Source organism: Meriones unguiculatus, chromosome 19 (assembly GCF_030254825.1).
Source record: "Meriones unguiculatus strain TT.TT164.6M chromosome 19, Bangor_MerUng_6.1, whole genome shotgun sequence".
NCBI lineage: Eukaryota > Metazoa > Chordata > Mammalia > Rodentia > Muridae > Meriones > Meriones unguiculatus.
This window is the reverse complement of record NC_083366.1, coordinates 41,579,077-41,606,099: the sequence shown is the minus strand read 5'-3', so window position 1 is coordinate 41,606,099 and position 27,023 is coordinate 41,579,077. Positions and strand designations below refer to the sequence as shown.

General features: G+C 46.6%; 1 protein-coding gene across 8 annotated transcripts in view; it reads right to left on the bottom strand.

Moving 5' to 3' along the window:
• Ripor2 (RHO family interacting cell polarization regulator 2) overlaps nucleotides 1-27,023 on the bottom strand; it is a 206,565-nt gene that overhangs the window by 15,980 nt on the left and 163,562 nt on the right. For 3 of the 8 annotated variants that reach the window (XM_060372842.1, XM_021641399.2, XM_021641400.2), the window contains exons 9-16: nucleotides 19,376-19,419; nucleotides 17,450-17,575; nucleotides 17,051-17,199; nucleotides 15,694-15,823; nucleotides 14,846-14,971; nucleotides 9,605-10,273; nucleotides 5,775-5,959; nucleotides 1,573-1,741 (exon numbers count right to left, since the gene is read on the bottom strand). In XM_060372842.1, the coding sequence (XP_060228825.1) occupies nucleotides 1,573-1,741; nucleotides 5,775-5,959; nucleotides 9,605-10,273; nucleotides 14,846-14,971; nucleotides 15,694-15,823; nucleotides 17,051-17,199; nucleotides 17,450-17,575; nucleotides 19,376-19,419 (1,598 nt within the window). Of the gene's footprint in view, nucleotides 1-1,572; nucleotides 1,742-5,774; nucleotides 5,960-6,044; nucleotides 7,262-9,604; nucleotides 10,274-14,845; nucleotides 14,972-15,693; nucleotides 15,824-17,050; nucleotides 17,200-17,449; nucleotides 17,576-19,375; nucleotides 19,420-27,023 lie in introns of those variants that run through there. The other 5 variants (XM_060372844.1, XM_021641402.2, XM_060372845.1 and 2 more) reach the window with 3 other exon arrangements.

The window sequence follows — 27,023 nt, the reverse complement described above, 5'->3', positions numbered from 1 at the left end:
ATGCCTTCCGTGGAAGGGATTTTTCTTCGGTTTCACAAGATAGCTACTCTCCCTCTCAAAGATGGCTGGTGGTTTGTCTAGCGCATTATCAGAGTCAGAAAAGATAATTATAGGCCTAAAAGAATCTCACTCAGGTGGCTGGAAAATAGTGAGAAGGAAACAGAAATCCTTTGTTTGTTTGCCTGAGACAAGGTTTGACTCTGTAGTCTATCCAGGCTGGCCTCAAACTTGCGGTGATCCTCCTGCCTCAGCCTCCTAAGTGTGGGAATTATAGGCGTGAGCACCCCATCTGGTCCATTTGCTTTTGAGGCAGCTGTGGATGTTCTGGCTACAGTGTCAACAATCCATAGCTCTGCCAACAGGGCCCAGGTGTGCCCAGAGGCGAGGGTTTTGCCAGCCAGCCCATTTCCTACAGCACCTCCGTGCTTCAGTTTCCCCACCGGGTGGTTCCTTATTTGAGGCAGTGTCTTCCTATGTAGCCCAGGCTTGTCTTGAACTCTGGATGGTCCTTTGTCTATCTCCCCAGCGCTGGGATTACAGGTATGCACTCCTATGCTCAGAAAGTTTCTTTATTTGGGGGGGTGTGTGTGTGATATTTTTCTATATTTCCCATAAGTATGTGACTAACGCCCTGGCCTTCCCTCACCCCTCTCTCTGCCTCTAGGTTTTTTGGCTGCCTCAGGGACACCCTTCCTCTTCCTTCTATAGCCTGCCTGCGTGGCTGACTTCTGTAAAGCTGTGATTACAATTGCTTCTGTGTTCCTTCCTGTTTCACACACACCCATGCAGTCTGGGAGAAGATCAAGGCAATGAGAAGACCAGCAGCCAGGGAAGGAGGAAGCATTTAAATCCAGGCCTCTGGGGAAGTGTCTTGTTCGGGACAGCCGAAAGCCTTCCTGCTGCAAAAGAGGTTTCAAAGCCTTTGCTCTGGGACTGTAATACCTCAGGTGGAAAACAGCTTGAAATGGAAAACGAGAAGGAAGATTTGCTCTATGGTGTTCCTGTGTGAGCCTAGAGGAGTGCTACTTCCCATTGCTCATAAAAATTCCTAGCTCAAGCCAGCCTGCAAGCCAGCCCAGCACCTGGGAGGTAGAGACAGGAGGATCAGGAGTTCAAGACCTCACCTATACAGCAGGTTTACATGAGACCCCGTTTTAAAGAAAAAGAAACTGTGTCATTTGCTACTTGAGGAACTGTGACCTGCTTCTGTAGTACATTGTTCTTAGCACAGCGTGTGCTGGGGAGTGAACTGGAGGCTCACTAATACACTGATTCCAACTCTGCCTGGAGAAGGCACCTTTGCTGAATCCCTCCCTCTCCTTTGATACTCTGTAATTTGGATGTGAGCACTGACCATATTCTGCCTGGCACCCACGACAGCCTGCAGATCTAGGTTTAACTTAAAATTGAAAACCCAGGCTTAAGAAATGGTGGGCGTGTCCATCGAGTTTTTTTTGACTCGGTTCAAATCCAGACAGGAACGGTCTCTTCTCAACTCTCATTTCCTTGGCAGAGCTAAAACACACAGCATGCATGGAGGCTCCCCCTCCTCCCCCATACCACACATCCTACCTGCACGAGCTGGGTGCAGTACTGTAGATGTTTGACAATGGTGATGTCCAGGCTCTCGTTTCCCGTGGTGAGTGGGAGGGGGCTTCCTGCCACACTGGTCCCTACGCCTGTGTCTTCGGTCAGAGCTTCGCTAAGGTGGCCCCTGGCTTCCGGGTGAACTGACCTGTAACTGCGAAGCAGGAAGGTGGGTGAAACATGAGCTCTTTCTTTCTGAGCACAAACCACAGGCCGAGTTTACGTGGTCCCCGCTGAAATCAGTCCTTCCCAGCTTTGCACTCAAAAGCAGAGATACCTTTCTAAAACAACTTACCTCAGGGACGGTGCCAGTTTGCCTAGTATCAAAAGACCCAAGCAAACAAAAGCTGCTGTTTGCCTTCTGAGTACAATGGGCTCTTTGTGAACCAGCTTCCCTGAGAGGTCTTTCAACTGTGCCCTCATTCTGCACTTGCTTCACTGGCCCACTCTGTGGACGGGGGCTCTGCCAGCTTTCCTGGGATTCCATAGTCCTATGTTTGTGGTTTCCTCTGAGTGATTCCATTAAAGAGTGATCTCACAGGCCCTCCTCTGGCCTCAGGCCAATTACCACTTGAAGACAAGAAGAAGGAAAAGCTGCCAAGGGCAGACACACAGTGCTGTGAACAGTCAGACGCTAGGAGAGAAGGTTCTGTAGATCGCAGCTCAGTCTTGTTTCTCGTGCTCTTTAGACCCCACTGTCACACAGTCTGAAGTTAGATCCTCATGGACACTCACAATAAAAAGTCTGATTCCGTGTGTGATCTAGGTTTCTTTCTTTCCTTCTCTTTTTAAGACATGGTCTCACATAGTCCTGAGTTGCCATGTAGCTGAGGCTGGCCTTGCGTTTCTGATTTCCTGTCTCCACCTCCTAAGTGCTGGGATTACAGGTAGATCTCACTATGGGCAGCTTATTCTTTTTTCAATGGACATGTTTTGTCTTATTGTATGGTTTCAAGATTACAAATAAGTGTTGTATTTATCTGGGTTATATGATTATTATATGATCTAAGTATATAGAATTTTTTAAATGAATTTCTTTCTTTTCTTCTCTTCCTTTTTTTGGAGGGGGGGGTTGTTTCAAGACAGGGTTTTCCTGCATAGGCCTGGCTGTCCTGGAACTTGCTCTGTAGACCAGGCTGGCCTCAAATTCACCTGCCTCTGCCTCCTGAGTGATGGGATTAAAGGCATGCACTACCACTGCCCAGTAAATTTCTTTATTTTTTAATTATAAAATTATTATAAAAGTCCTTGCAGAAATGGTATTATATACCAAAATTAACCAGACCTGAAGTCTCTATACCTCAGTGAACATCTATGCAATGAGAATAGGCTTTCTGAAGCTGCGGAGCTTTACACTTTTATTATTGAATATATTTGTATGCACTTTTTTACCACCCAAACTGAAAAATCCATAAGAGAGTTGGAACTAGAAATACCTGCTGCTTTGTTTGCAATAGCAAAGAACTGAAACCAAACTAACTGTCCATCAATAGATGAACGGGTAATGAAAACTTGGTAAATACATACATACATGCATACATACATACATATAAAACATAATCACAAAATTTCAGGCAAATGAAAAGACTTAGAAAATGAATATATAATACTAAGCAAGTTCTCTGTGTAGCCCTGGCTGTCCTGAAGCTCAATGGACCATGGTAGCCTCAAACTCACAGAAATCTGCCTGCCTCTGCTTCTACCTCCCAAGTGCTGAGATTAAAGGCGTGTGTCACCACCACCCAGCAGGAACTTATTTTTATACTTTAGAATCATTTGGTATGTCTCTCCCATGCACTAATTCTGCTGAAACTAAAAGAAAAAAATTACTTATCATTTTGTGTTTGTGAGAGAGAGGCATGTATGCTGTGGTGTGACCTGGAGGTTGGAGGACAGCTTTGTCCACTGAGACCTCTCCTTCCACGTTCTGGTGCCAGGGATGCAACTCAGGTTTGTGTGGCAAGAGCTGTTCCTACTGAGATATGTTGCTGGCACTCTGCTGAAGTTTTGGTAGGTATCGTGTGAGCCCCAGAAAGACCCAGAGTCTTTATAATAGTTAACCATCCTTTCCACAGTTGTGTCGAAATTTAGCATTTAAATTGTTTATATATTTCAGCCAATTTTTATGTCTTGAGGGATTTTTTTAATTTAGTTTTTTTTTTTTTTTTTAAGGTTAGCATATAAAGAAATGGGCTCTCCTGGCAGTCTACATAACTTGTTTCCATTCATTCCTCACCTCATCCCCTCCCCCATGCCCGCTAATTTTACTTTTTATATGCTCAAAAGGGAGGGGGTGTTTGTTTCGGTTTATCTGTGGAAGGCCTGAAGAGCAAGGATGTTGATGCGAGGGCTTGGTGCTCACGGGCATGCTGTGACACAGCTTTTGACCTTTCACCTCCTCTTCTGCAAGGTCCACAATGGGAGTGGATCACACGGAAAACTTAGGAGCTTTGAATGCTTTCTGCTCACATTTTTGCCTTTAAGAACCATGCTCAGTTTGCATCCTGGGGCCAACACATTTAAAAAACATGCACACAGCTAATATGCACACTTGTACAAGTACATGCACACACATGCTCAATGCACACTCAGTCACACACCACATAGCCACACACAGTCATATATGCGAATTCACCAACACTCTCATACATATGTGCACACTCATGTACATGCATACACGTTCATGGGTGTGTACGCTTTCCCATACATTTACATGCACACACCACTCACATTCCTCCTCCTGTTGCTTCTGGTCACATACAGTAAGAACAATTTGATTAGGTAGATTTAAAATCAGTGTTCTATAGAATATACAAAAGAGGTGCCATTTTTGCTAAAAGACGCCAGTTTAGAGCTATGCCTGATCTTTGTGTACAATATACAACAGCAAAGGTTAACAGGTGTGCAGAAGAGTTTAAGTGGAGAAATGTTTTGCAAATTGAGTCAAATCAAAGAAATGCCAATGTAACATGCAGAACTATAAGTTAATATCACATTTCTACATTTCATTTCTTTTTATTCCCAGTTTGCTCAAGAAATAAATTTTTGTTCTTCTCGTGTGTGTGTGTGTGTGTGTGTGTGTGTATAGACTTGGTCTTATTTTGGAACCAGAAACCTCTACGCAACAAGCAGCAATAGAAATAAAAAAAAAATAATACCACCTCAATGATGCCTCTGTAAGGCTGGACATCCATCAGTGTTGAACTCTGAAAACCTACTTAGGTCACTTCTGTTGTAAAAAGGTAAAGCCAGAGGCGACCATCCCTCCCTTTGTTAAGTGTTGGTGGATTCTTTCCTAGCAGGTCAGAACTGCCCGTTAAGTTTCTTTTGTTTCATACGAAATCACAAAGTGGGCCCAGGATCTGGCTCTAAGAACATCGGCTTGGCTGCAGGGGGACGCTTGATGGAGAAGGTGACACATTTCCTACCCGGAAGGACACAGATCAAATGGCGTGCCAAGCCCCCATCTTTACCGTATAGAGAGACTTAGGCCTGGCTTTGGGAAGCACGCCAATGATTTCGACTTTATGCAGAGAGAGCTGAAAGGAAAGAGAGGAGGTTGCCGGGCGAACACAGCTCAGCAGCTGGAAGGCACTGGAAGCACGGGGCACAGCAGGGAGAGGGGTCCACACGTGGTACCACCTGACTTGGTTAATTTAGGATGACCCACACGCGGTCATTCTACCACACATGTAAACCCCTCACACTGCACCACACATGCCTGTGTACACGAATCACACAAACACTTCTTAGAACTAAAAGGGATCTGCGTTCCCTATGTAACCTCCAATGGGTCAACAGTGTTTAGAAGCTGTACTTAACAATCAAAAGGACCCGCAAGTCAAGTCATCCTGCGGGTATGCCCAGCCTTTGGACATTTTGGCACAATGTCATCATCTACAAAGTCCACGCTCAAGAACCATGCCATCTAGATGCCAACAAAACCCACAAAACAATATCATAACGTCTGAGGAAAAGTTTATGCTTTTGTTTTAGGCTGATTCATGGTTGTCCTGGGCCACACATGGTTGCATGTCCAAGCCTGTAAGGTTGGACATGGATAGAACATGTAAGACTGGACAGGTGCCATCCTGGAGATGGGCACCAGGCGGCCCCTGACATAAACGAACGGTGACTGTACCAGCTCCGAGAGGGGAAACGTAAGCACACGCTGTCTTCACACTCACCCATTTTTCTCTGTCTCAGTGTCTGAAAACACAGAGTCCGCTCCTCCTCCGACGCGGCAGACCTCGTCACCATCCTCTTCCTCTTCGTCGAAGTCAGAGGTGTTGAGGAAATCAAAGCTTTCTAAAGCACTCTCAACTGTCAGGCTGAGGCTGGAAGACCTGCTGTGGCTGCCTGCTGGCTTGCACTGCAAAGGCAGAAGGGACCAAAGAGACCATCAACACACCGGGGGGGACCAGCAGGGCTCACGGCACCAGTGGGAAACGTGACACTTTCTTACAGTTTTCCAAGCCTTTATTTTTGGTTGGCATTTAAAGCCTTCATCTTGAGAAAAAGCAGTACAACCGCAGAGAAAACGGCAAAACAGTTGTGATTTGTTCTAACAGAAACCAGAGATAGGACTGGAGGTAAGTTTGTCACTGGAGGTCACTGGGGGTCATTGGGGGTCACTGGGAGTCATTGTGGGTTACTGGGGGCTATTGGCAGTCACTGAGGGTTTTTGGAAGACTGGCAGATATATCTCTGTTTGAAGTTGTGTTACTATAATAACAACTTTAAAAAAAAATGACAACCTGAAAGTCTTGTTTCTTTGCTGTAGCCCTCATCAACAAATACAACAGAATGGGCACCACAGGATATACCTGCAGCTCAGGAGGCTGAGCTGAGAGCACCATTTGAGCTCATGCACTCAAGACCAGCCTAGGCAAGCTAGTGAGACTCTGTCTCAAAATAAAATTCTTTAAAACCAACCCAGCAGAGAAGCTTTAAAAACCACGGAGTCACACTGACTGTTGACCAGAACCAGTGTCTGCTGCCTGCAGAGAGCCATGCCTGGAGCTGTCTGTCTAAAGTAGGCTGTAAAGGATTGACAGAACGAATTCCAGAAAGAAAACTGCTCAAATACACCTGCCCTAGGCTGCCTAGGCCGGAAGCCCTTCCTTACATGTTGCATTCAATTCAAAGATGCTTTTTTTTTTTTTTTTTTTTGTTTCCTTGAGCACCAAGGAGCAAATGAGTGACTTGTGCATATGGGACAATCACCCTGATTCCCCCGGAGGTCTGCCTTAAAAGGAACTAGTCCCATCACCCTCTTGACCAGGCCCTGGAACTGTGGGGACAAGTTCCTTCTACAGCAAGTTGCAGGACATAAACAGAAGCAAGACAGGGTTGACAAAGCCAGCGGCTATGGCCTGGAGAAGAGAAGCATGTCCACATATTCAAGAGGACTTGACGTGGGGTGAACAGGACAAGTCTTGCAAAGAAGACACACTAAATGTCATCTGTCCGGCTAGGAGGATCCCCTTGCTGATTCTTAGCACAAGGTTGGTAGGGCCTTGCGGGGATCTGTCCCAGTCACTTGGGATGGCACAGAAGCACATGGGGAAATGTCTTTCAGTCTTTTAGGTCACGGCTGTCTCATTCACCCTCAGTGATCTCCATCCGGGGAAGCAGCATCATTGAGTCTCTGATCCTCAAGATGTTTAGCACCCTAGGAATGTGAAGGAGGAAGAAAAAGAGAGAGCTTTGTCTGGCGGAAGCCACTTGCCCCAGACCTACGCTCCCAATGACATTGTTATCTTGGGGGAGAGAAGGGGAACAGGTACGGATTCAGCCTGATGTCCTTTCCTAAGCTTGCCATCAGTGTAGTAAGATCTTGTACGCAATTCAAAAATGGCTTCAAACATGGGTTGTAGGAAAAAGACAGGTGGATGAGGATTTCACTAGGGTGGTATTGGGACAGTACTGGATGATAGCAGACGAAGCCAAAAAGGATTCTGAGATCACCACATCTGGACAGATAATGAGCTCAGTGGACCCTGGAGAGCTGAGCTAGCCATCACTATCTTAGGCTTAGGGCCGTTGAACCTGTACGTTTCTCACTGAAGATTAAACCCAGCCACTGCCTTCCTTCAAGAGTACTTTCTTTACCATGGTCACTGTGTGCCTCAGCTCTTTGATTATGTGGCAAAGCTAGTCAACCATGCAGACACGTGGATGCATGTGTCCTCCATGCTGGAGCTCCGGGTGCATATTTTTGAGCTACAGGGAGAAGATTCTAAGTGCCCTTCCCTGCTTCTCAGGGGTTCTTTCTATAACGAAACCATAGTGAAGCTAGAGGACCTGGAGTGTCAGAGGCCTAGCTAGGTCAGTATGAGCGAAAGGAGAGAAAATGGTCAGAAAGTCTTGAGAGTGTAGCTCCTCATGTCATTACAAAGGCCATACGACCATCTTACAGAGAGTCAAGGGGGCTTCCTATGGGCTGGCTCTCAGCTTGCTGCAGCAAATTTCAAATGTATTTATTTCTTGAGGAATCCTATGTGACCGTATAATCAGAGCAGGGAGACAAAGGTTATGGCTATGTACTCCTGTTTTCCTACGCCGTCTGTAGCTGTATGTCAGATACAGACAGATTCATCCTGATATAGCTGCGATGACACCATCATGAAGATAACCTGTTGTAGGGGATCTCATCCCTCCCTCCTGCCTCCATACCTCAACCTTGTCCGATTACCAGGTATGGATAAAACTGTCTCTGTTGGATTTGTGGCTCACTGGCTTCTAGTCTATGAGCAAAGGTGAACTGTTACTGATTCCTTTGAGAGCTCTGCTTGCTGGTTTAGGTCAAGTTCAGGAGGGAGTACCCTCAGCAGCTGATGCCGTGAGAAGAGGGGATGGCCCCTTACCTTGGGGCTAATGTCCCCAGCTTCCCTGGTACCCTCAGAAAGACCCTAACTGGCAGCATCTCTAAGACCATGATGAATAAACACTAGTATGTCACATCTAGACTCTACATGAATGTGGATATATTGGAGGTTGTGTGTATACAAATGGATGAGGGTGTTCATGCTCACGTGCTACTGTTCATATGTAGGACAGAGATCAACATCTGGGGTTGTTTTTGAGGTGCCATCTTGCTTTGAGTCAGGGTCTCTGTCTGGCATGAAACTCACTGTGTAGACTAGATTGTCCGGCTGGCAAACTGCAGGGGTCCTGCTTCTGCTGAGATTTCAAGCCATGCCTGGCTTTTTTTATGTGGGTTCTAGGGGGTCAAACTCAGGTCTTTGTGCTTTCAGAGTAAACTCTTTGCTGTTGGAGGCCAGGCTGATCCAAGTCTTTCTCTGAGGCCCTGGAGGAATATAGTTCCTTGCCTAAAACCAGGAATATGCTCGGCAAGGCCACTGATGGCCTAGGGCCTGGGTCTTGGAGAAGCAATGGCTTCAGAACCTGAGAACCCAGTGCTTTCCCACGAAAGGGCTATGGTTATCAGTCCCGAGGCCACTGTGTTTTCAGTCTGGGACACAGTTGAGAGATCCTGTCTTTCCTTTATGCCATATTGCTTTATTAGCTTTCTGCTGACTTTGTCTCATAGTATTATAATTTTCTGCTGAGTCTATCCTGTTTTTCCCCCCACTGGAAATTGTATATAAGATGTGCTTACTAGTAAACCTGCTTGGTATAAGACATAACTGTGCAAGACCTCTTGACCCCAACTTTTCTTATCATCTTTATCTTCTCATCCTCAGGTCCTTCCTCTCAGGAACCTATCACTTAAGAATGATGTGTTGGTCTAGGTCACTAGGCCATTGAGCCATCTCCCTATTCTTAGACCTCCTTTAGAGTTTAAAAACCAACGCTTAATCCACTTAGTTAAGCTGATTTGTTGTCAGGAAAATAAGAATTGATAGGAGTAAATGGAATAAAACAAAATCACCTCCACTTATAGCAGTTACACTGTGGTCCTGTGACTGGACAAGATTTGTTGTCTTAAATACAATGTAGGTTTAGGATGCGTTTTTCCAAACCAAACTAGAATTCTCAGAAAGGTACTTACCTTGAGAACATCATCCAAGCGCGTGACTTCTTGGTTCAGATCCTGGAACTCTTTGTACTGCTCCTTGTGTGGATCTAATGCAAGGAAGAGTCCATTGAAGGCATCTTCCAGGCTGCCATCGAGAAAGGACCGGCCAGCTTCTGATTCGCTGCCAACAGAGCCTTCAAAGAAAACCTTCTCAGTGGCCATGGGCCCCTCGGCTGATGTGAGCCTCTTCACTAGTTGCTTTGTGATGTTCCCTTCAAAAGCGTCCAGCTCCACAGGCTTGAGCTCAGAAGCCTCATCCGACTCCTGTAGGAGAGCCTCTGCAACGCTGTTCTCCAGGAACAGGCTCTCAGACCGTGCAGCCGCGCCAGGCTTCCTGGGCTCTGCCAACTCACCCTTTAGGTGGGACTTCGGCTCGTGGTCCTCACCCAAGGAATTCCTAGAAGACGCTGAGCTGCTGTCCTCTGTGCCCTCGTTTTGTGAGGACAGGCTGCCGTGGGTGTGGGTGAGCTCGGCAGGGGTGACGGTGATCTCCGGATGGGTTGAGTGTGAGCTGGAGGGAGAGGTGGCTGAGCTGGAGGTGAAGACACAGTCTCCATCCTGCAGGTCACTGAAGCTGAGGGACAGCGGCCTTTTCTCCTCTGCTGCCTTTCCGCTTTCAAAGATGTCATCTGGCAGGTTTGACTGTGGAGAAAGATATGACATGATACCTTTGGCACGGTTCATCTCCAGACAAGAGGGACAGCAATTAAGACAAAACTCTTTAATGTTAGCGATTTATTTGATGTGTGTGTATGCAGGCAAGGGAAAACAAGCCATTAAAAACTATTTCCATTGTTGGATTTAGGTGAAAGTTCATGGTGCTATTCTTAGGTCTGACATTTTTCACATGCACTTTGAGGGTGAGTAGGGATGCTGCTTGTTTTTATAAATCCCAGGAGCTCACAGTACTTGACAGCCATCACTATGAATAGCACTACCTATCTTTGTGTGTGTGTGTGTGTGTATGTGTGTAGTGTGTGTATGGCCTGTATGTGTACATAGCACATATGTCAGTTTGTCAGTGTGCATGTATTTGTTTGGTTTTTTTCGAGACAGAGTTTTTCTGTGTAACAGAGCCCTGGCTGTCCTGGACTCGCTTTGTAGACCAGGCTGGACTGAGACTCACAGAGATCCTCCTGCCTCTGCCTCCTGAGTGCTGGGATGAAATGTGTGTTGTCACCCCCATGTCGTGTGTGTGTGTGTGTGTGTGTGTGTGTGTGTTTGCCACTGAGGATGGCCAGGTAGCTGGCCTTTGAGTGTCTCACAATTCTTCTGAGAGAAGCGCACCAAAGAAACACCAGGATTACAAATGGATGCACCACCACATCCAGCTTTCTGTGAGTTCTGGATATCCAAACTCAGTGCCTCATGCCTGTACGCCAAGTGCTTCATCTACTGAGTCATCTCCCTAGCTTCTGAATTAGAGTGAAAAATTGTTTATTAATTATTGCTGTGTGTGTTTGCGTGTGCATGCCAAGGAAGACGTGTGGAAGTTGAGGGACACCGGTGATTGATCTAAGAGTGCTAAGCTCGTGTGGCAAGCACGTTTACCCACTGAGCTGCCTTACTGACCCTACAGATTGGGCTTTTATGTTCCTCTGTATCCATCAATTCTAGACATGCAGAGTCAACCAGCCATTGATGGGAAAGAGTTGGAACACGTATAGACTTTCGCCTTGCCATTATCCACTAGGGTAGAATAACTGGTTTCCCCGTCAGTTACACTGTATTAGGAATCATACTTAGTTCATAAGATGATTTGAAGTACAGGGGGTGGAGTGGAGGTGGGGTGTGTTCATGGGATCTATTCAGTCACTATGTCATTTGATATAAGGGGCTTGAGCCTCTGTGGATTTGGGTATCTGATTGGGTCCCGACATCAATTCTATGGACACACTCAAGGATAACTGTGTGTGGTAGGTGTTAAGTTAATGTCTGTTTTGATTATATATGAAATCAAGAATTTTCAGTCATGCTAGTAATGATCCCAGTAAATAATGACAACAAGTGAACGGAACACAGCAGGACAGAGGCTGTCCTCTGAGTGCTCAGAGGCAGCAGGCTCCTGTGCACTGCTTCCTCCCTTCTAGTTTCTCCTTTGGCTTTCACATTCCTTCCCACCCTATTCTCCCAGTAAAGATAAAAGGGAGAGTTTGGGGAACTGATGGGTGAAGGATCAGAGTTGAAACTGCTGGAAGGTCTCTGAAAACCTCTTAGGCCCTTTACCAAAGGTTCCGTTCTCTGACAGTTAACAGTTCTGCACAGCCTAGCCTGAACTTCTGTGCACACAGCCCCTGGCTGCATCAGGGGTGGACTTCGGGCTATAGCAGAGGGATGGGTGGCCAGGGGCAGTTTGTGCTTCCTTCAGTGGCAAATACTTATTTGTACTAAGTTCAGATGCCCTGCTCACACAGACTTACAAGTTATGAAGGACACACACCTACCAACAGGTACCCCACAGGAAGGAAATGGAAGTGGGGTAGTATGTCCTCAAGGCTCTAAAAGTGGCAGGAGGATTTGCATACAGCCAAACTTTCCAAAAGAGCTGGCTGGTTGATGAGCTTGCAAACTATCCACACTATTTGGGAGAACATTTACTAGCCTGTGTAACTGCAAAGCTATCCGCACTGCTTCCCAAGATTGTTCGCCCCCCTTAATCTCAAAACAGTTTGTTTTTCATGTCACCAATCACAATTCTTGAGACACCGAGACGTAACCCTTCCTGAAGCTTCAGCTACAAACAGCCACATCTCCTAACACCTTGCATACCTGCATTGGTCTCCAGGCTTCGTATTCTTCACAGACATAGACTGTCCTTTTCACCTTAAATTTCTAGTTTGGTGAATTCCTTCTTAGCTCTTGGCTAGATTGATTTTACTTTGGTCGACAAAAGATGTATTGGGAAGAATGTCATGCAGTCAAGGTCCTAGCTGCCGGGAGCCAAGGCTATTTACTGAAGCCAAAGCCAAATAGTGAGCCAAGGTCATTTAGTGGAGACCTAAAGCTATTTAGTGAGAGTTATCTAGGACCCTAAGTCATGGGTGATAGATTTGTGAGGACATCCGTCCGTTAGTTTTAGAGCATCCGTGAGATATCTTAAGAAAGCATCCTTACGGTATTTTGCAGATGCAATATTCAAGCCATGAAAACACTCTTGCTATCTCCCGCAGCAGTAAGTAAGCCTTCCCCCTTTCCTGCCTTCTCCCTATATAAGCTGGGTAAAAATTTCTAATAAACGAGGCCTTGATCAGACAAACGGACTTGGCTTCTTTCTTTGCGTCTCTGTGTCTGCCCATTCTTTTCACCCCCCCTTTAGGACCCCGCTGAACTCCTGCGGGTCAGGAAACCTAGCAAGGGAAAAGACTAGAACCAAGTCATGGAGATTGGTTTGGACAGGAGGAAGAGACATATATGAGTTCTTGGAAGAATGTGGAACATTTGAAGAGCTATGTAACATACAGAAAGGGCAGGGAGGAGAGGGGGAAAGAGATCTGCTGGGGTGGGCTATCAGTGGATGAGAATAGGACCTTTGTGTTCTCCCAAACCCTATAGGAAGTGACCCAGTGTTCTTTTCTTCTTATTTCTTCCCCCTATTTACTTATTTCTCTTCCTTCCTTCCTTCCTTCCTTCCTTCCTTCCTTCCTTCCTTCCTTCCTCCCTTCCTTCCTTCCTTTCTCGTAGACAGTGTTTCTCTGTGTAGCCTTGGCTGTCCTGGACTCACTTTGAAGACCAGGCTGGCCTTGAACACCCATCCATTGTTTTGTAATCTTGCTTAAATTATGCTGTTCGACCTCTACCAACTTTCCCATGATGGCTGATCTTCATTGTCAACCTGAGTAAATTAGAGTCACTGTGGAAACACACCTTTGGGTATGCCTATGAGAGCGTCTCCAGAAAGGGTTAATTGAGGTGGGAGGAACCACCATGAATGTGGGTGGCAGCATTCCAAGGGATACAGGCTCGGACTGAATAAAAGGAGGAGAAGGTGAGTTGCGTTCATTGCTGTTTCTTGACTGCTAACACGATGTGATCAGCTCTATATAGGCAGGCTACCATGCCTTCTCCACTGTGTGCCCTTTAAACTGTGTACCCAAATTAACCCTTCCTGCCTCAAGTTGATTCCCATCAGGCATTTAGTCACAAGTGGCAAGTAACTTCGACATTCTTGTAGCCCTCCAAGGTACATCACATCAGCATGAATGCCCATCAAACTGATAGCTCCTTGTACAAGTGTATCAGACTATTGGGTTTTGGTATTATTTTTATTTTTACAAATTTCCTATACATTTTGCCTATGTTCCTCGGAAAACTCCATGAGCATTTCTGCTGTCCTTTTCACCTTAAATTTCTAGTTTGGTGAATTATTGTTGATATAATTATTGTTATTGTTATTATTAGCCAGACGTCTTAATTTCTTCCCAGGATAATTAAAGGTTATCCTGGGAACCTTTAATTCTTTATTAAAGGTTTATTCTTCCAATGAAGAGCAGAGCATGTCTCATGTATGTGTGCTTGTCTGTGTATTCTCTTGAAAATAATATATAATTCATGAAAATAGGATACCTGTTATATTTCTATGAATTGTAGGATTTCTTTTACTAGAGCAGGATGGAATTAACAAATAAGACAGGCAGTTAAACAGAAGCAGCTATGGCAAAGTTGCCTCAAATCCCTGAGTCCCTGAGTCCCGGCTGTTGGAAGTCTGATGTCAGTGGTAAACCGGTTACCTCCTTTTTCCTTTCTTTTCCCCATAGAACTTGGGCCCCGGAGCTGACCATGTAGTGAAGGAGGGCCTTGCACTTCCAACCCCTATCTCCTGCCTCTGTTTTCTGAGCACTGGGATCATAGGTATACCAATGATCCCAGTACCACATCTGGTTTATGAGGTGTTGAACTTAGAATCCAGGCCTCAAGCGCTCTACCAACTGAGCTACATCCTCAGCCCCAATACAACTGTTTGTTTTTAAAAGTGAAAATATTGTTACCATGGAGAAAACACACACACACACACACACACACACACACACATCATAAACCCAGGAACTGTTGGAAAAAAGGGCAACAAAGTTGCATGCATGACCGTGCTTCCCACCCCAAGGACAGGACAGTTACCGTCACCCAGCAAGCAAGACAGGTGAGACACGAGAGTCATGCCAGGCTGCATGCACAGGCTTGGTGAAGTCAGGCACGTCACTCCAGGCAGCCCACACTCACATAGAATTCTAGCAGGGCCTTGGGGTTCAGGCTGAGGGAAGGCAGGTCACCGACAGAGTGGTTGTGGTGCAACGTGGCAAAGAAAGTGTCTCGCAAGGCACTCAAGACAGACAGCCGCAACCACTTCTTCAGGAGTCAGGGAGAGACGGGGAAGTTAGTGGAGAGAAGCAGGTTAACGGGTTTCCCGTGGCAGTTAGCAGGGCTCGATGAAGTCAAGCAGGTGTCGTTCAAATACACTCGAAGAGATTAATGTCAAAGAGTGCTTGGAAAACCTACATGCCATTTCCCAGCCAAGGGTGAAGTAGAGTGAGGGAGAGACAGGCAGAGCAAGCCATCCCTGGACTCAGAGGGGCCGTGGGTCTCAGAACATGGCTTCCTTAGTCACTGCACAATTAGGGTGACCACCAGGAATTACTTTCCGTCTTTCCATGTGTTTATGAGTGTGGTGTGCATGTATGTGCTTAGATATATGCATGTTTTTATGCACAGGTGAGGAGTGCCAAGGTTGCTGTCAGGAATCTTCATTACTTTCCCACCTTGTTCACGGAGGCAGGTTCTCTCCACGAAACCCAGAGCTCTGGGATCTCGCTAGCCTCACAAGCTAGCCTGCTCTGGAGATGGCCATCTCAGCCTTGCCAGGCTGGAATTACAAGTGGGCCAGCACACCCATCCAGCATTTATGTGTGTTTTGGTGACCCAAACTCTAGCCCTCGCTTGCATAGCAAGCACTGTAATTGCGGAGCCATCTCCCCGGTTCTTGAAAACCTCTCATGTGGGTGGTTCATATTCCAAAGTCTACCAGAACTCCACAGCCTTATCGTTTCAGCCAGGAATCACACTGAACTTACGAAGAAGGGGTGATCTTTGAAGGTAGGCGTTTCTGGGGTGCCCTGGCTGTACATGGACATCCTCCGCTGGAGAGCAGCTGTCTTATTCCCAGGGCCTGACGATGGGGTTGTGTCCTCCACGTCAAAGGGACTGTAAAACAGTAGGTTCTCAAGTCAGCATATCTGTCAATATCACCTCTCATCTGGGGTGGAGCAAAGACGGCTTTTCCTTGTGACAATATCAGCTACTCCAGTGGGAACGGGCTGGTTTGGACCAAACTAGGTCCAAATAAAGCAAAAGAAAGCAGAAAACTGACACTAGTCCTGATACTGAAGCTTTGAGCATGGCTATGCCAATTCCCCCATGACTGTTAGAAACATCAGTGGATTAGCTGCTCATGTATAACAGGATGTTGGCAAAACCAACAAAGATTCCTCAGAGCATTGTCTGGGTGGGCAAGTGACCAGCAGACTGTCATTCAGTGCTAAGGGAAACAGAATCACAGTGGTTTCAGCTGTCCTGGATGCTGGTCACTGACACCCCATCACCCAGCAGGGACAGTAGCCTTTCCTGTTCATCAGTGACCACAGATTGTGAACACAGAAAAGCCAGGCACCAGGCACTGACACCGTTTCCATGATACGAAAGCAGGGGCTTGGCTGTTCCCACAGCTGACTTTGGTTTGTAAAGGAGGCCTCTGATGCAAATATCAACGTGATATGTTTACTCACAAGCCAAGGGCTGTGATCTTTCTCATCAGGTGAAAAAATCTTGTATGTGAGGAGGGTACAGCATGCATGCGGAGGTCAAAAAACGAGGTGTGAGCCCTCTTCTTAAAATTTGTCTGACACAGCGTTTCTTGTTGGCTGCTGTGTAGAGCAGGCCAGCTAGATCATAAGCTTCCTATATTTCTCCTGTCTCACTGTAGGAATTCTGGGATTATAGACATAAGCTACGGCAACTGGCTTTACATGGATTGTAGAGTAAACTCAGCTCCCCGCTCTTGCGTGGCAAGTACTATCCATAAAGCCATCTCCCTGCCCTTATTTTCACTTGACTTTTTGAGACAGGTCTCATATCGCTCAGGCTGGCCCAGACTTGCCATGAAGCTGAGGTTAGCCTTGAACTTCTGGCCCACCTGCTTCTACCTCCCACATGCTGAGGTCACAGACATGTGCCCCCAGGTTATAATGGAACGTAGGTGGTAGAAGAGGAGGGCTTTGTGGGCATGCCACCTGGTCAGTTGAAACGCTTCTGAAGCAGCAGTTTGGGAGCGGTCAGTGCTCCGTGCTGATAGTAGGGTTCACGCACCAGCCCTGGGCGGCTCTGGCCATCAGCACTTGCCTTTCCGAGATGAACCTGAACAAAGGGACTTACTACCAGGTGATTTCCAGGTTCAGTTTGATGGTACCAAGGTCATTGATGTCGACAGCCACCACCTGGGGTCGGGCTGCAAACAGCTCTTTGGTCTCACAGGTCACGCTGCCAACCAGGATATGAGTTGCCAGTCCTTTGAGTTCTGTGACCTGGGGTGAGAGAAGAAGAGGAGAAATAGTCTTATCTTCGTGTTTTTTTTTTTCCCCTTAGTGAATTGAGTCCTTATTTCAGAAACACATCTGACAGGTATTTTTAAAATGTTACTTTGCTACAGTTTCTTGGCCTCCTGCCTTTGAGAGCAGCTCAACTATAAGAGGCTTTGCACAGAGGCCCACGGGATGGAGGGCTCCCACCCAGTGACATCAGGCAGGATAACAAAAGGCCACGTGGCCACTGTACCTTGATGGAAATGAACCCAACGATGAGGGGCAGGAAGACCGTTTCTTCGCCATCCCAGCTCTGTTTGCCGTTCACTTCTATTTTGCCCTTCAGTTTCCACCTCTGCCGGCCATACTTCATGAAAATCTGGGGTGAAGACATTGGGCAGCCTCATGTTTCACCAGACTCCACCTTCCCTCCTAATTGCCAAGACCCAAGGGCCAGGAAATGGGTATCTGCCTTTTCTTTCCCCTCCCTGCCTCCCAATCTGAGTTCTTAGAGGAGCCTAGGAGAAGTGTGGATGGGATTCAATTTAATGAATTTATTTCCTATTTCCTTGAGACAGGGCCTCACTATGTAACCCTGGTTAGCCTGGAACTCATTTAGTAGATCAGGCTGGCCTCCAGCTCAGAGCTCTACCCGCCTCCGACTCCCGAGTGATCGTTGTAAAGGGATATTGTCAGCACATCTGGCCTAATTAAAGGGTGCCTTCTGCTTCTTTAGCTGAGAGTGTGCACATTTCTTTAGTAAGAGTAGTAGCAAGAGCTGGAGAGTTGGCTCATCGGCTAAGAGTATTTGCTGCTCTTGAAGAGGACTGAGGTTTGGTTTCCAGCACCCACATCACGGTTGATAGCTACTTTAATTCCAGTACCAGGGGGTTCAACGCCCTCTTCTGGCCTCTGCCGGTACCACACACGCACAAGCGTAAAAATAAAATAAATAAATCTACATGGGTATTTTAAAAAGAGACCATAGCGCTGGGTTCAGTCTATCCACTCATGTGAAACTGGCCATTCACCCTGCGTCAATATATAAACCATAGAACTCGTGATCTGCTGACTGTCCCAGCTCATTTAGAGAGACAAAAACCATCTTCAATTCTACTTGTAGCCAGAGGAGAGAAATAAAGTCTTCTCCCTGGTAATACTGGTAAGGGCTGAGGCTTTCCACACTCTGGGCAGAAGAGGGCATCTGTTGTGAATGAGCTCAGGGCTTTTGCAAAGAGATGATGAAATCGTTACATGCATTCTCTTTTGAAGAAGGAAAAGACAAAAGACCTTTTTATTCTACAAACATTTTGGTTGTTTTGTTTTTGATACAAAGTCTTACTATGTGGCTCAGGTTGTCTCAAATAACAGTCCCTTCAGGTATGATCTATCATGCTGATTGCAAGTACTTGATCAGATGTCATCGTCACACACAGAGTTCACACTCAAGACCTGCACAATTGAGTATATGGGTATATGCACATGAGAGCAGGTGTCTACAGAGACCAAAGCTTGAGTTTCAGGCAGTTGTGAGACTCATGTAGATGCTGGAAACTGACCTCAGGTCCTCTACGAGAGTAGTATGTGCTCTTAATAGCTGAGCCATTTCTCTACACCTACTCCTCAGCTTCTGCGAGCTCTGTGAAGAATTTGGCTCACTGGTGTCCTAGTGCATGGCCCCAGGCCCTGAACCACACAGGTCACTCTGGGCATGCTCAGTGGTAGGAGATCTCCTTGATAGCTCTTGGGCCTTGGGGATCCTTCCACCTGACTATGCATTTGCATGACAGGTGCATGTACCTCTGCAGCTGGTGCTTCCCAAACGATTATATGAGTTTTTCACCCATAGGACGGGGGTTGTAAAATTGCTCAGGCTAACCTTGAACTTGTGAACCTCCTGCCTCAGATAGGAGGTCAGGCGTGCACCACCGGGCCTGGATCCGGTTGTTAATGTTAAACACATAGACACAGACATAGACAGACAGACAGACACACACACACACTATTTTTTTTTAAAAAGTAAAACATTGATGGAGCTCAGTGCTTAACATGCACAAGTTCCTGGGTTCAGTCCCCAGTATCAAATCAGCTGCAGCAGCAACAAGAACAAACAAAACTATAGCCAGCCCCTGCCCTTCAATGCCCCCAGTGCCAACATGCAGACCACCATGCTACTTACTTCGTATTGATCTCCGGGACAGAGGCGGGCAAAGCCAGCCAGACCTGTAAACGAGAGATTGGGTTGTGAGGCACAGAGCACATTTCTTTGATTTGGAGGCCCAATTTGTCATGGGTTAAAAACACAAGTATTGTATGAAACTGGAGAGAACTCAGGTCACCGATTAGTTACCATCTTTAGGGAAGAGCTTTTGCAGGGGATATCAAGGGATTTCATCCATCAAAGCCAGCAGGGACTGTCCTTGATGAGGTGGTGGGAGGAGGTTCCCAGGACTGGGAGGGCTGCTGGGTGGTTGGGACTCTGTGTACCTTTGGCAGATGTCAGGATCAGGGCAGCAGAACCAGAGCGATCTAGTCTTTCACTGACCAAAATATTCCCATGAAAATAAACTGGCCTCTCGTTTTTCTTTCTGTCCCCAAGATCTGTGACACTAAATACCTCCCTTGTGAGTCCTTGTTCCCATGCCCATCACTTATCTGTGGCAACTCACTTCTTTATTTTTCTCATTCTTTTTATGCAGCATAATGATGCCACTGTTTGTTGTTATGAAATTGCTAGGCTTAGATTATAATGTACCCCAAAGTGGTGATTAAGAAAACAAATGGAGGGGCTGGGGAAGATGGCTCAGCGATTGGGAACACTGACTTCTCTTTTAGAGTACCTGGGTTCAATTCCCAACACCCACATGGCAGCCCATAGCTTTCTGTAACTACAGGATCCACCACCCTCACACAGACATACATGCAGTCAAAATGCCATTGCACATAAAAAATATAAATGGATAAATAAAACAAACCAAATCCAAGCAACTAAGCAACTGCCAACAGCCTGTACCCTCAAACGAAGAGGACTGTCTTAGGGTTATCATCGTCATGATGAAACACCATGGCCAAAGCAGCTTCGGGAGGAAAGGGTTTATTTGGCTTAAGCTTCCCTGTCACTGTTCGTCATTGAAGGGAAGTCAGAGAGCAGGAATTCAAACGGGGCAGGAATCTGGACCTCCAGCCCAGGAATGGCCACACCCACAATGGGCTGGGCCCTCCTCCATCAATCACTAATTAGAAAAATTGCCTATAGCTGGTTCTCTCAAATGAGGTGCCCTCCTCTCAGATGACTCTAGCCTATGTCAAGTTGGCAGAACCAGCCAGCACAAGGTGGCTTTCCCTGCCCTGTGCCATTTGCAAGTCATTTTGAGGTGGATTGCTCCACTTGAGGCCTACTGCGCACCTATCTGCTCTGGCAGCAAGTCATCTTGTCGGAATAGATGGCATCATCTTGGGACAGCTCAGGAGTCCCAGCTTTGGCCACCCCTTTACTTCTTCCTGTGGATATTTCCCGAAAAGCCACCATGTGAGGGTGAAAGTGTTTATTTGCGTTTTAATTTTCTCATGCAAAAATTTTTATGACAAAAATTACAGTGACAAAATCAGCACAGATGTTTTTAATTTATAACCTTTGGGCCCTGGGAGGTGTTTCTCCTGTGTTTGTACATGCTTGTGTGTTTATGCATGTGTAAGCACATGCCAGGGCATGCGGAGGCCAGAGTCAATACTGATATTGCTTTCCTTAGTTGCTTCATCCACCTTATTGTTTGAGACAGGAGCTCCCACTGAACCTGGAGGTTGCTGTTTGCTTAGATTGGAAGGCCAAAAGGCATGGGGACCTATCTACCTGTCTCAACTACCCTGCCCCTTCACTGCCAAGCTGGCATTGAAATCACATGACGCTATACCCAGCATTTCACATGGGTTGTGCAGATCCAAACTCAGATCCTTACTCTTGCTTTACGATGTCTCCCCTGCCCTGGGCTGTGAATTTTTTTTTTTTTTTTGTATTTTTAGCAAACAGCATTTTACTCAGTAAACATAACAAGGATCATGTTACACTGTGTGTTTTACCTTCAGTGAACGGCTCAATTAATAGATTGTGATAATCTCAGATAAATCGGGGGAGGTGTCAAGATGGACCCAGTTTTACCGTCATTCGTCAGTAGATGGCAGCAGTTTGCCAATTTGGCATGCCTTTTAGTTGGCCAGCCCATCCATCCAGCTCTCTCTAATAATTAGAAGCTAATGAGCCACTTAGGAGCACCCACTGTAATAAAAGCAGGATTGGAGGAAGCTATTTTCATGAATAGCTCTGGAGCATTTAGGCTTTTTTTTTTTTTCCTGCCCCCACAAAAATACATTTGAAAGAATGCATTGTTGGCTGGCTTTTATGAATCCAAAGCTTCATCTGCTAAACCAACAGAACCAGATTTACCCTTTGAAAACCTACAAATTATCAGCTTGGGGTTAATCTGCTGCCTGTTCACCTATGTGGTGACAATAAGGACACTGCTTTTGGGCAGCTGAGCATGGACCACGATGGATAAAGTGGGAGAAGAAGCAGGGAACTTTTCTGACAGGTCCCCCTCCTCAAAATGATTAGAAATTTCATATGTGAAGAGCTCCATGGGGAGGAAGGGCCGTGGTTCTGATGAACTTTGGGCCTCGCTGCTCATGTAATGAAAGCATTCTCTTGGCCCTCCTTGCAAGGCGTCTCCCATCCTCTGGTGACAGCGTTAGCGGCAGAAGAACAGCAGTGAGGAGGAACCAGTTCCAGGAAATGCCTTTCAAAGCTCCCCAGGTAATGGTGTCCGTGGTACAGGCTGCAGGGTGAGTCCCCACGCAGGAGCAGCACCAGTGACAACTGGTCTTTGGGACCTGGCAGGGTTCTTTCAGTTCTGGCCTGAAGCCCTGCTGGCATTTCCAGAGCGGTAGGAAGCTCAGCATTTTCTCAGCTGCTTGGCGGTAACTGATATATCAGCTAAGAAGTTTTCCTGATGGCCATTCAGAAACCATCCCTGGGTTCCCTCAAATGGGTCTTCCATCTTTTTGATCCTTTTAACTCATGGGAATGGGTCCTCCACAGCCTAGATGGAGGGAAGGGTGCTGCCCCGTGTGGCTTTGTGAATATGAAATGTGCCCAGGCTCATGTTTGAATGTTTGATCACCGGCTGGGTGGCTCTGTTCTGGGAGGTTGCGGATTCTTTAGGAGTTAGGGCCTAACTGGAAGGAATAAGATGATGGAGGGTGGCACTTGAGGTTAATAGCCCTGCTTGGCTTACTGATCCACCCTAACTCCTACCTTAGCCTCAAGACCCTGTGGCTACCACAGCTCTGCTCTTATGGTAGACTGAATTCCTCCAAACATTAAACCTCCTACATTGCTTCTTTCAGAGAGTTTATCACGGTAGAGAAAAGTTGCTGATATAGCCACACAGCTATACAGACACACGGCTATACAGACACAGACACAGCTATGCAGTAACCCAGCTATACAAACACACACACAGCTATGCAGACACACAGCTATACAGCCACACACACAGCCATAAGCCACACAGCTATACAGACACAGACACAGCTATGCAGACACATGGCTATACAGGCACAGCTATACAGACACACAGCTGCCCATCTGGCTCCCCATGCCACTGGCTCTCTTTGCTCAGACATGGTTCAGGTTCAGTCAGAGAAGTCCTCCGCCATTTCCCAGTTCTGTCATGACCTTCTGGAGAGTGCCACCTCCTACTTTAAGTTGCCAAGTACCTGACAGCTGAGTGTCTTAACACAGGCCTTCCTGCTTTATGGGCAGATTTCCTAGCTCACCAATGGCTGGCTTTGCCCTAAAAGCCATGATGCCTAGCTGGCACTGAGCTTTGTACATGTGTGCTCCTGGAACTCATTTGGATGAGATGATGATTGGGAAGAAAATGGTTTTCTGTAAGAGACTGACATTCTTAGCTTCCGTCCTGGTTCGGGGTCCTGAATCCATTTCTCAGCTGGGTACCCAGGGGGGTTCAGATGGGACCCAAACAGGTCCACAGAGCACTTCTACAGAGTACAGGGGCCACAGCACTTTACCTGACAGATCTGGGAAGCTTACCTGCCTTCAGGAAGAATTTTCAGTTTATTAGTTCTTGCCAAAGGTTATTCTAGGAAGCTTCCTCCACATCACACCCTTCAAGCCTTCCCTCAGTAAAAACCTCCTCTTAGTTTCTTTCTTTCTTTCCTTCTTTCTTTCTTTCTTTCTTTCTTTCTTTCTTTCTTTCTTTCCTTCTTTCTCTCTCCCTCTCTCTCTTTCTTTCTCTCATTATAGACAGTGTCTCAGCCTGAAGCCCAGGCTGACCTCAAACTCACAACAATCCTCCTGCTTCAGCCTCAAGAGTGCTGAGATTACAGACATGGATCACCAAACCTGATTTAATTTTTTTCTTCTTTTGAGGCATCTCACTATGTAGCCTGAGCTAGCACTGCACACAGATCCTTCTGCCTCGCCCCCAGCCACCCCTCCATCTACCCTGGGCTCAGGCTTCCACAGCAGTTTGGTTATGTGATTGGTCCAGCTGCTCATGTCTGCCCACTGAGATTTCTCCAACCCCTATCTCCAGAAAACTGTGGTGTCCAGGGACTTGAGGCTGTAAAGGCAGGCATGCATAGCTTGGCAGCTTTGCTCCCCCTCTCCCAGTCTTCATCACCATCCCCTTTCATACCTTAGTTAGTTTCATACCTTAGTTAGCTGCCTTTCATACCATAGTTAGTTGTGGGGTTGAGGGAAAGCGAAGTGTGGGAGGGTGTGGTGGGAGGAAGTGAGGTGTTGTCAGATCAGAGAATGTGGTAAGAGTGTCTGGTTTTGGAGGTGAGGGTAGGGGCTGGAGGGTATATACTAACCAAACACAATGCACAGGCAGTGGCTCATGGGAATCTAGAAAGTCATGGGAGCCAGGAGGCCTTCTCACTCCTTTTGTGAAGGGAGAAGAGGATGGTGTATGTGTGTGTGTGTGTGTGTGTGTGTGTGTGTGTGTGTGTGTGTGTACATGTGTAATCACAGATGAAGTTTCTGGGCTTTTTACTTTAGGGGAGTAGAGGTGGTAAAGTAACCAAGGAAGCAAATGAGAAAAGTGGGCAGGACAGCAGAGCAGACAGCTCCAGCATTCACTGCCTCGGCTGGAGGCACCTGGCTCACAGCCGGTGGCCAGGATATCTTCACCCATGGCAGAACCCCAATACCATCCCCCTACCTAGGTCATCCATGTCTGCGATTTGGATCATGTGGGTGGGTGGCTAGTCCCTTTTTGCTGCTATGCCTTTTGTGTGCCTGTGTTTTAGGGTGAAGGGAATCCCTTTTCTAGGGAAAATCAGCATTTGAGTGATGGTTGATAGTGTCTGCTTAATTGTCAGAGAGTCATAATGTGGCGTTGAGGTGGCCATGTGCTGGCAGCTGTGACAGCTAATTTCTGTGGTCAAATTTCTTGAATAAAAAATGAGTAGAAAGGCTGGGCACGGTGGTGGTGGGAGACTGTAATGAGCATAGTAAAAAATGCCTTTTAGACACGTGAAAACAGCTTAGTCAGGAACCCCTGAAGGTGAAGAGTCTCTCCTAGGATCCTGGCCCTCAAACTGGAGGTTTCTGTTAGAGACTGGACCTGACCTTCAGCTAAGATACATTGCACAGGTGAGCAGCCTTGGGGAGACAGGCTTAGGACCATTAGGAATTCAGAGTGTGAACCTTGTGTGATGACTCAGCAAAATATAACGTAACTTTATCGTTATGCCAACTACATAACAGTGGCTATCATCCTAGTGCTTAGTGGGTAGTGAGCAGTAAGAATAGCAAGAGTTCAAGGCCAGCTTCAGCTATTTAGCAAATGCTACATGAGACACTGTCAATAAAGAAGGAAAGGAAGGAATGAAGGGAGGGAAGGACAGGAGGCAGAGACCCTGAGAGTTAGTGAGGCTTAACCCCTTGGATGTGTCCGTGAGGTGTTTCCAAGGTCAATTTATTTAGGAGACCCACCCTGAGTGTGGGTGGCTACAACTTGCATGATGAAGCTGTGGACTGAATAAAGTGAAAAGAGGGAGGTGAGCTGAGCACCAGCACTGTCCTCTGTCTGCTCCTGGTCCTGGGAAATTTGAGGGCTCTCAGCTGCAGACCCCCACAGCTATGAGCCCTGCCATGACCAACTGTCCCCGCCTCAAACCACAAACTACAGCAAACTCTTTCTCTCCAAAGTTGCTCTTTATCAGGTGTTTGTCACAGAGATGAGAAAAGTAAATCAACATAGGAGCCAGGACCCCAGAATTCAATTTCAGGTCTGACATCAGCTTACTGTGTGTCACAACCTTGGAGAAGTCATCCAATGTCTCTTGGCTACTGGCTTCCCACATATGAAAAAGAAGAAATTATCCCTCTCTTCACTCTGCGTGCTAGGCTGCAAGGAAGCAGGCTGCTGCCAGAATCATCCTGAAAGTTTAAAGAGACCTTTAGAACCTCCATCCTAGCTGTAGCAAACTGCCGAGAGGGAGCCTGGGTCCAGAGTGGTTTTGAACCACTGATTTAGGTGGAGACCCAAGTGGGAGCAAATGGACCAAGAATGTTGGAAAGGTGCAGATGCCTAACATAGGTGAAGTGTTTTGTTTGCATGTATGTATGAGTACCACATATATGCCTGCTGCCTGACGAGGTTAGGTGAGGGCATCAGATCCCCTGGAATTGGAGTTACCAGCGGTTTTAAGCTGCCAGGTGGGCACTGGGAATTGAACCCAGGCCCTCCTTAAGAACCACTGGTGTTCTTAACTGCTATGTATCCATCTCTACAGCCACACCCCGAGCCCCCTTTTAAAGGGAGTCTCCCCCTTGCACGCTCCTCATTGCAGAAAGTAGGCAATAATCCCCACTAGCAATCTAGGGAGCGAACTGTTCAACAAGCAAACCAATCCAGAGGAAGGACTGCAGAGGCCCAGCCTGCTCAGCTGCAGTCAAATGAACCCAAACATGGGAGAGAAAAGCACAGGCTGTGATGGCTGTCCCAAAGTCCCGATGGACACTGCAGTGTAAATCTGACCACATCTAGGTGAAGTTTCTTTTCTGAAACCACGCTTCCTTTTTGTGCCAAAGATGCTGTAGCTTAAATCAGCAATGCTTCTCGATTAGAACACTCTGTACTAACCGCCACAGACTCATGGCAACATGGGATGGAAGGAACAAATTAAATGATTTACTTGACAGCCAGGGGATCTAGGCCTCTAATCCCAGTGTTTGGCAGGCTGCAGCAGGAAAATCGATTGCCTTGAATTTGAGACCAGCCTGAATTACACAGAAAAACTTTGCCTTTGAAATAAAAAGAAAATGTCCTAAGTAGATAAATAAACAGATGACTAAATGACAGTGCAAAGTGGTCAAGAGGCAGGTTGAGAAGGTAGGACAGATTTGTTTTCGATTAAAGGGAGCCCATCTGACAACTAATTATAACACACAGACCTGTGGCTCCTAATTGAAGCAAAGGCAAGTGTAGAAAGCATTTTTTTTTTTTTTTTGAGACAGCTGGGGATATCTGCCAGAGAACTAGGTTAATAACAAAGGCTTGTTAATTCTGTTAGATGTGATAATAGGAGAGCAGGACAGCAGGACATGGCAGTGTGGTTACATAAGATGTCCCTATTCTTTCAGAACTGCACTGAAGTTTACAGGCGCTGGCTGACACACTTGGCTTTTCCTTTGGAGTTTTCTAGTTCATCAAAGGGAAAGGAAAACGTGGCAAAGTTTTGGTGATTTACTGACTCTGGCGGATGGATTCTGAGGTTAGCAATTTCACTCACTCCAT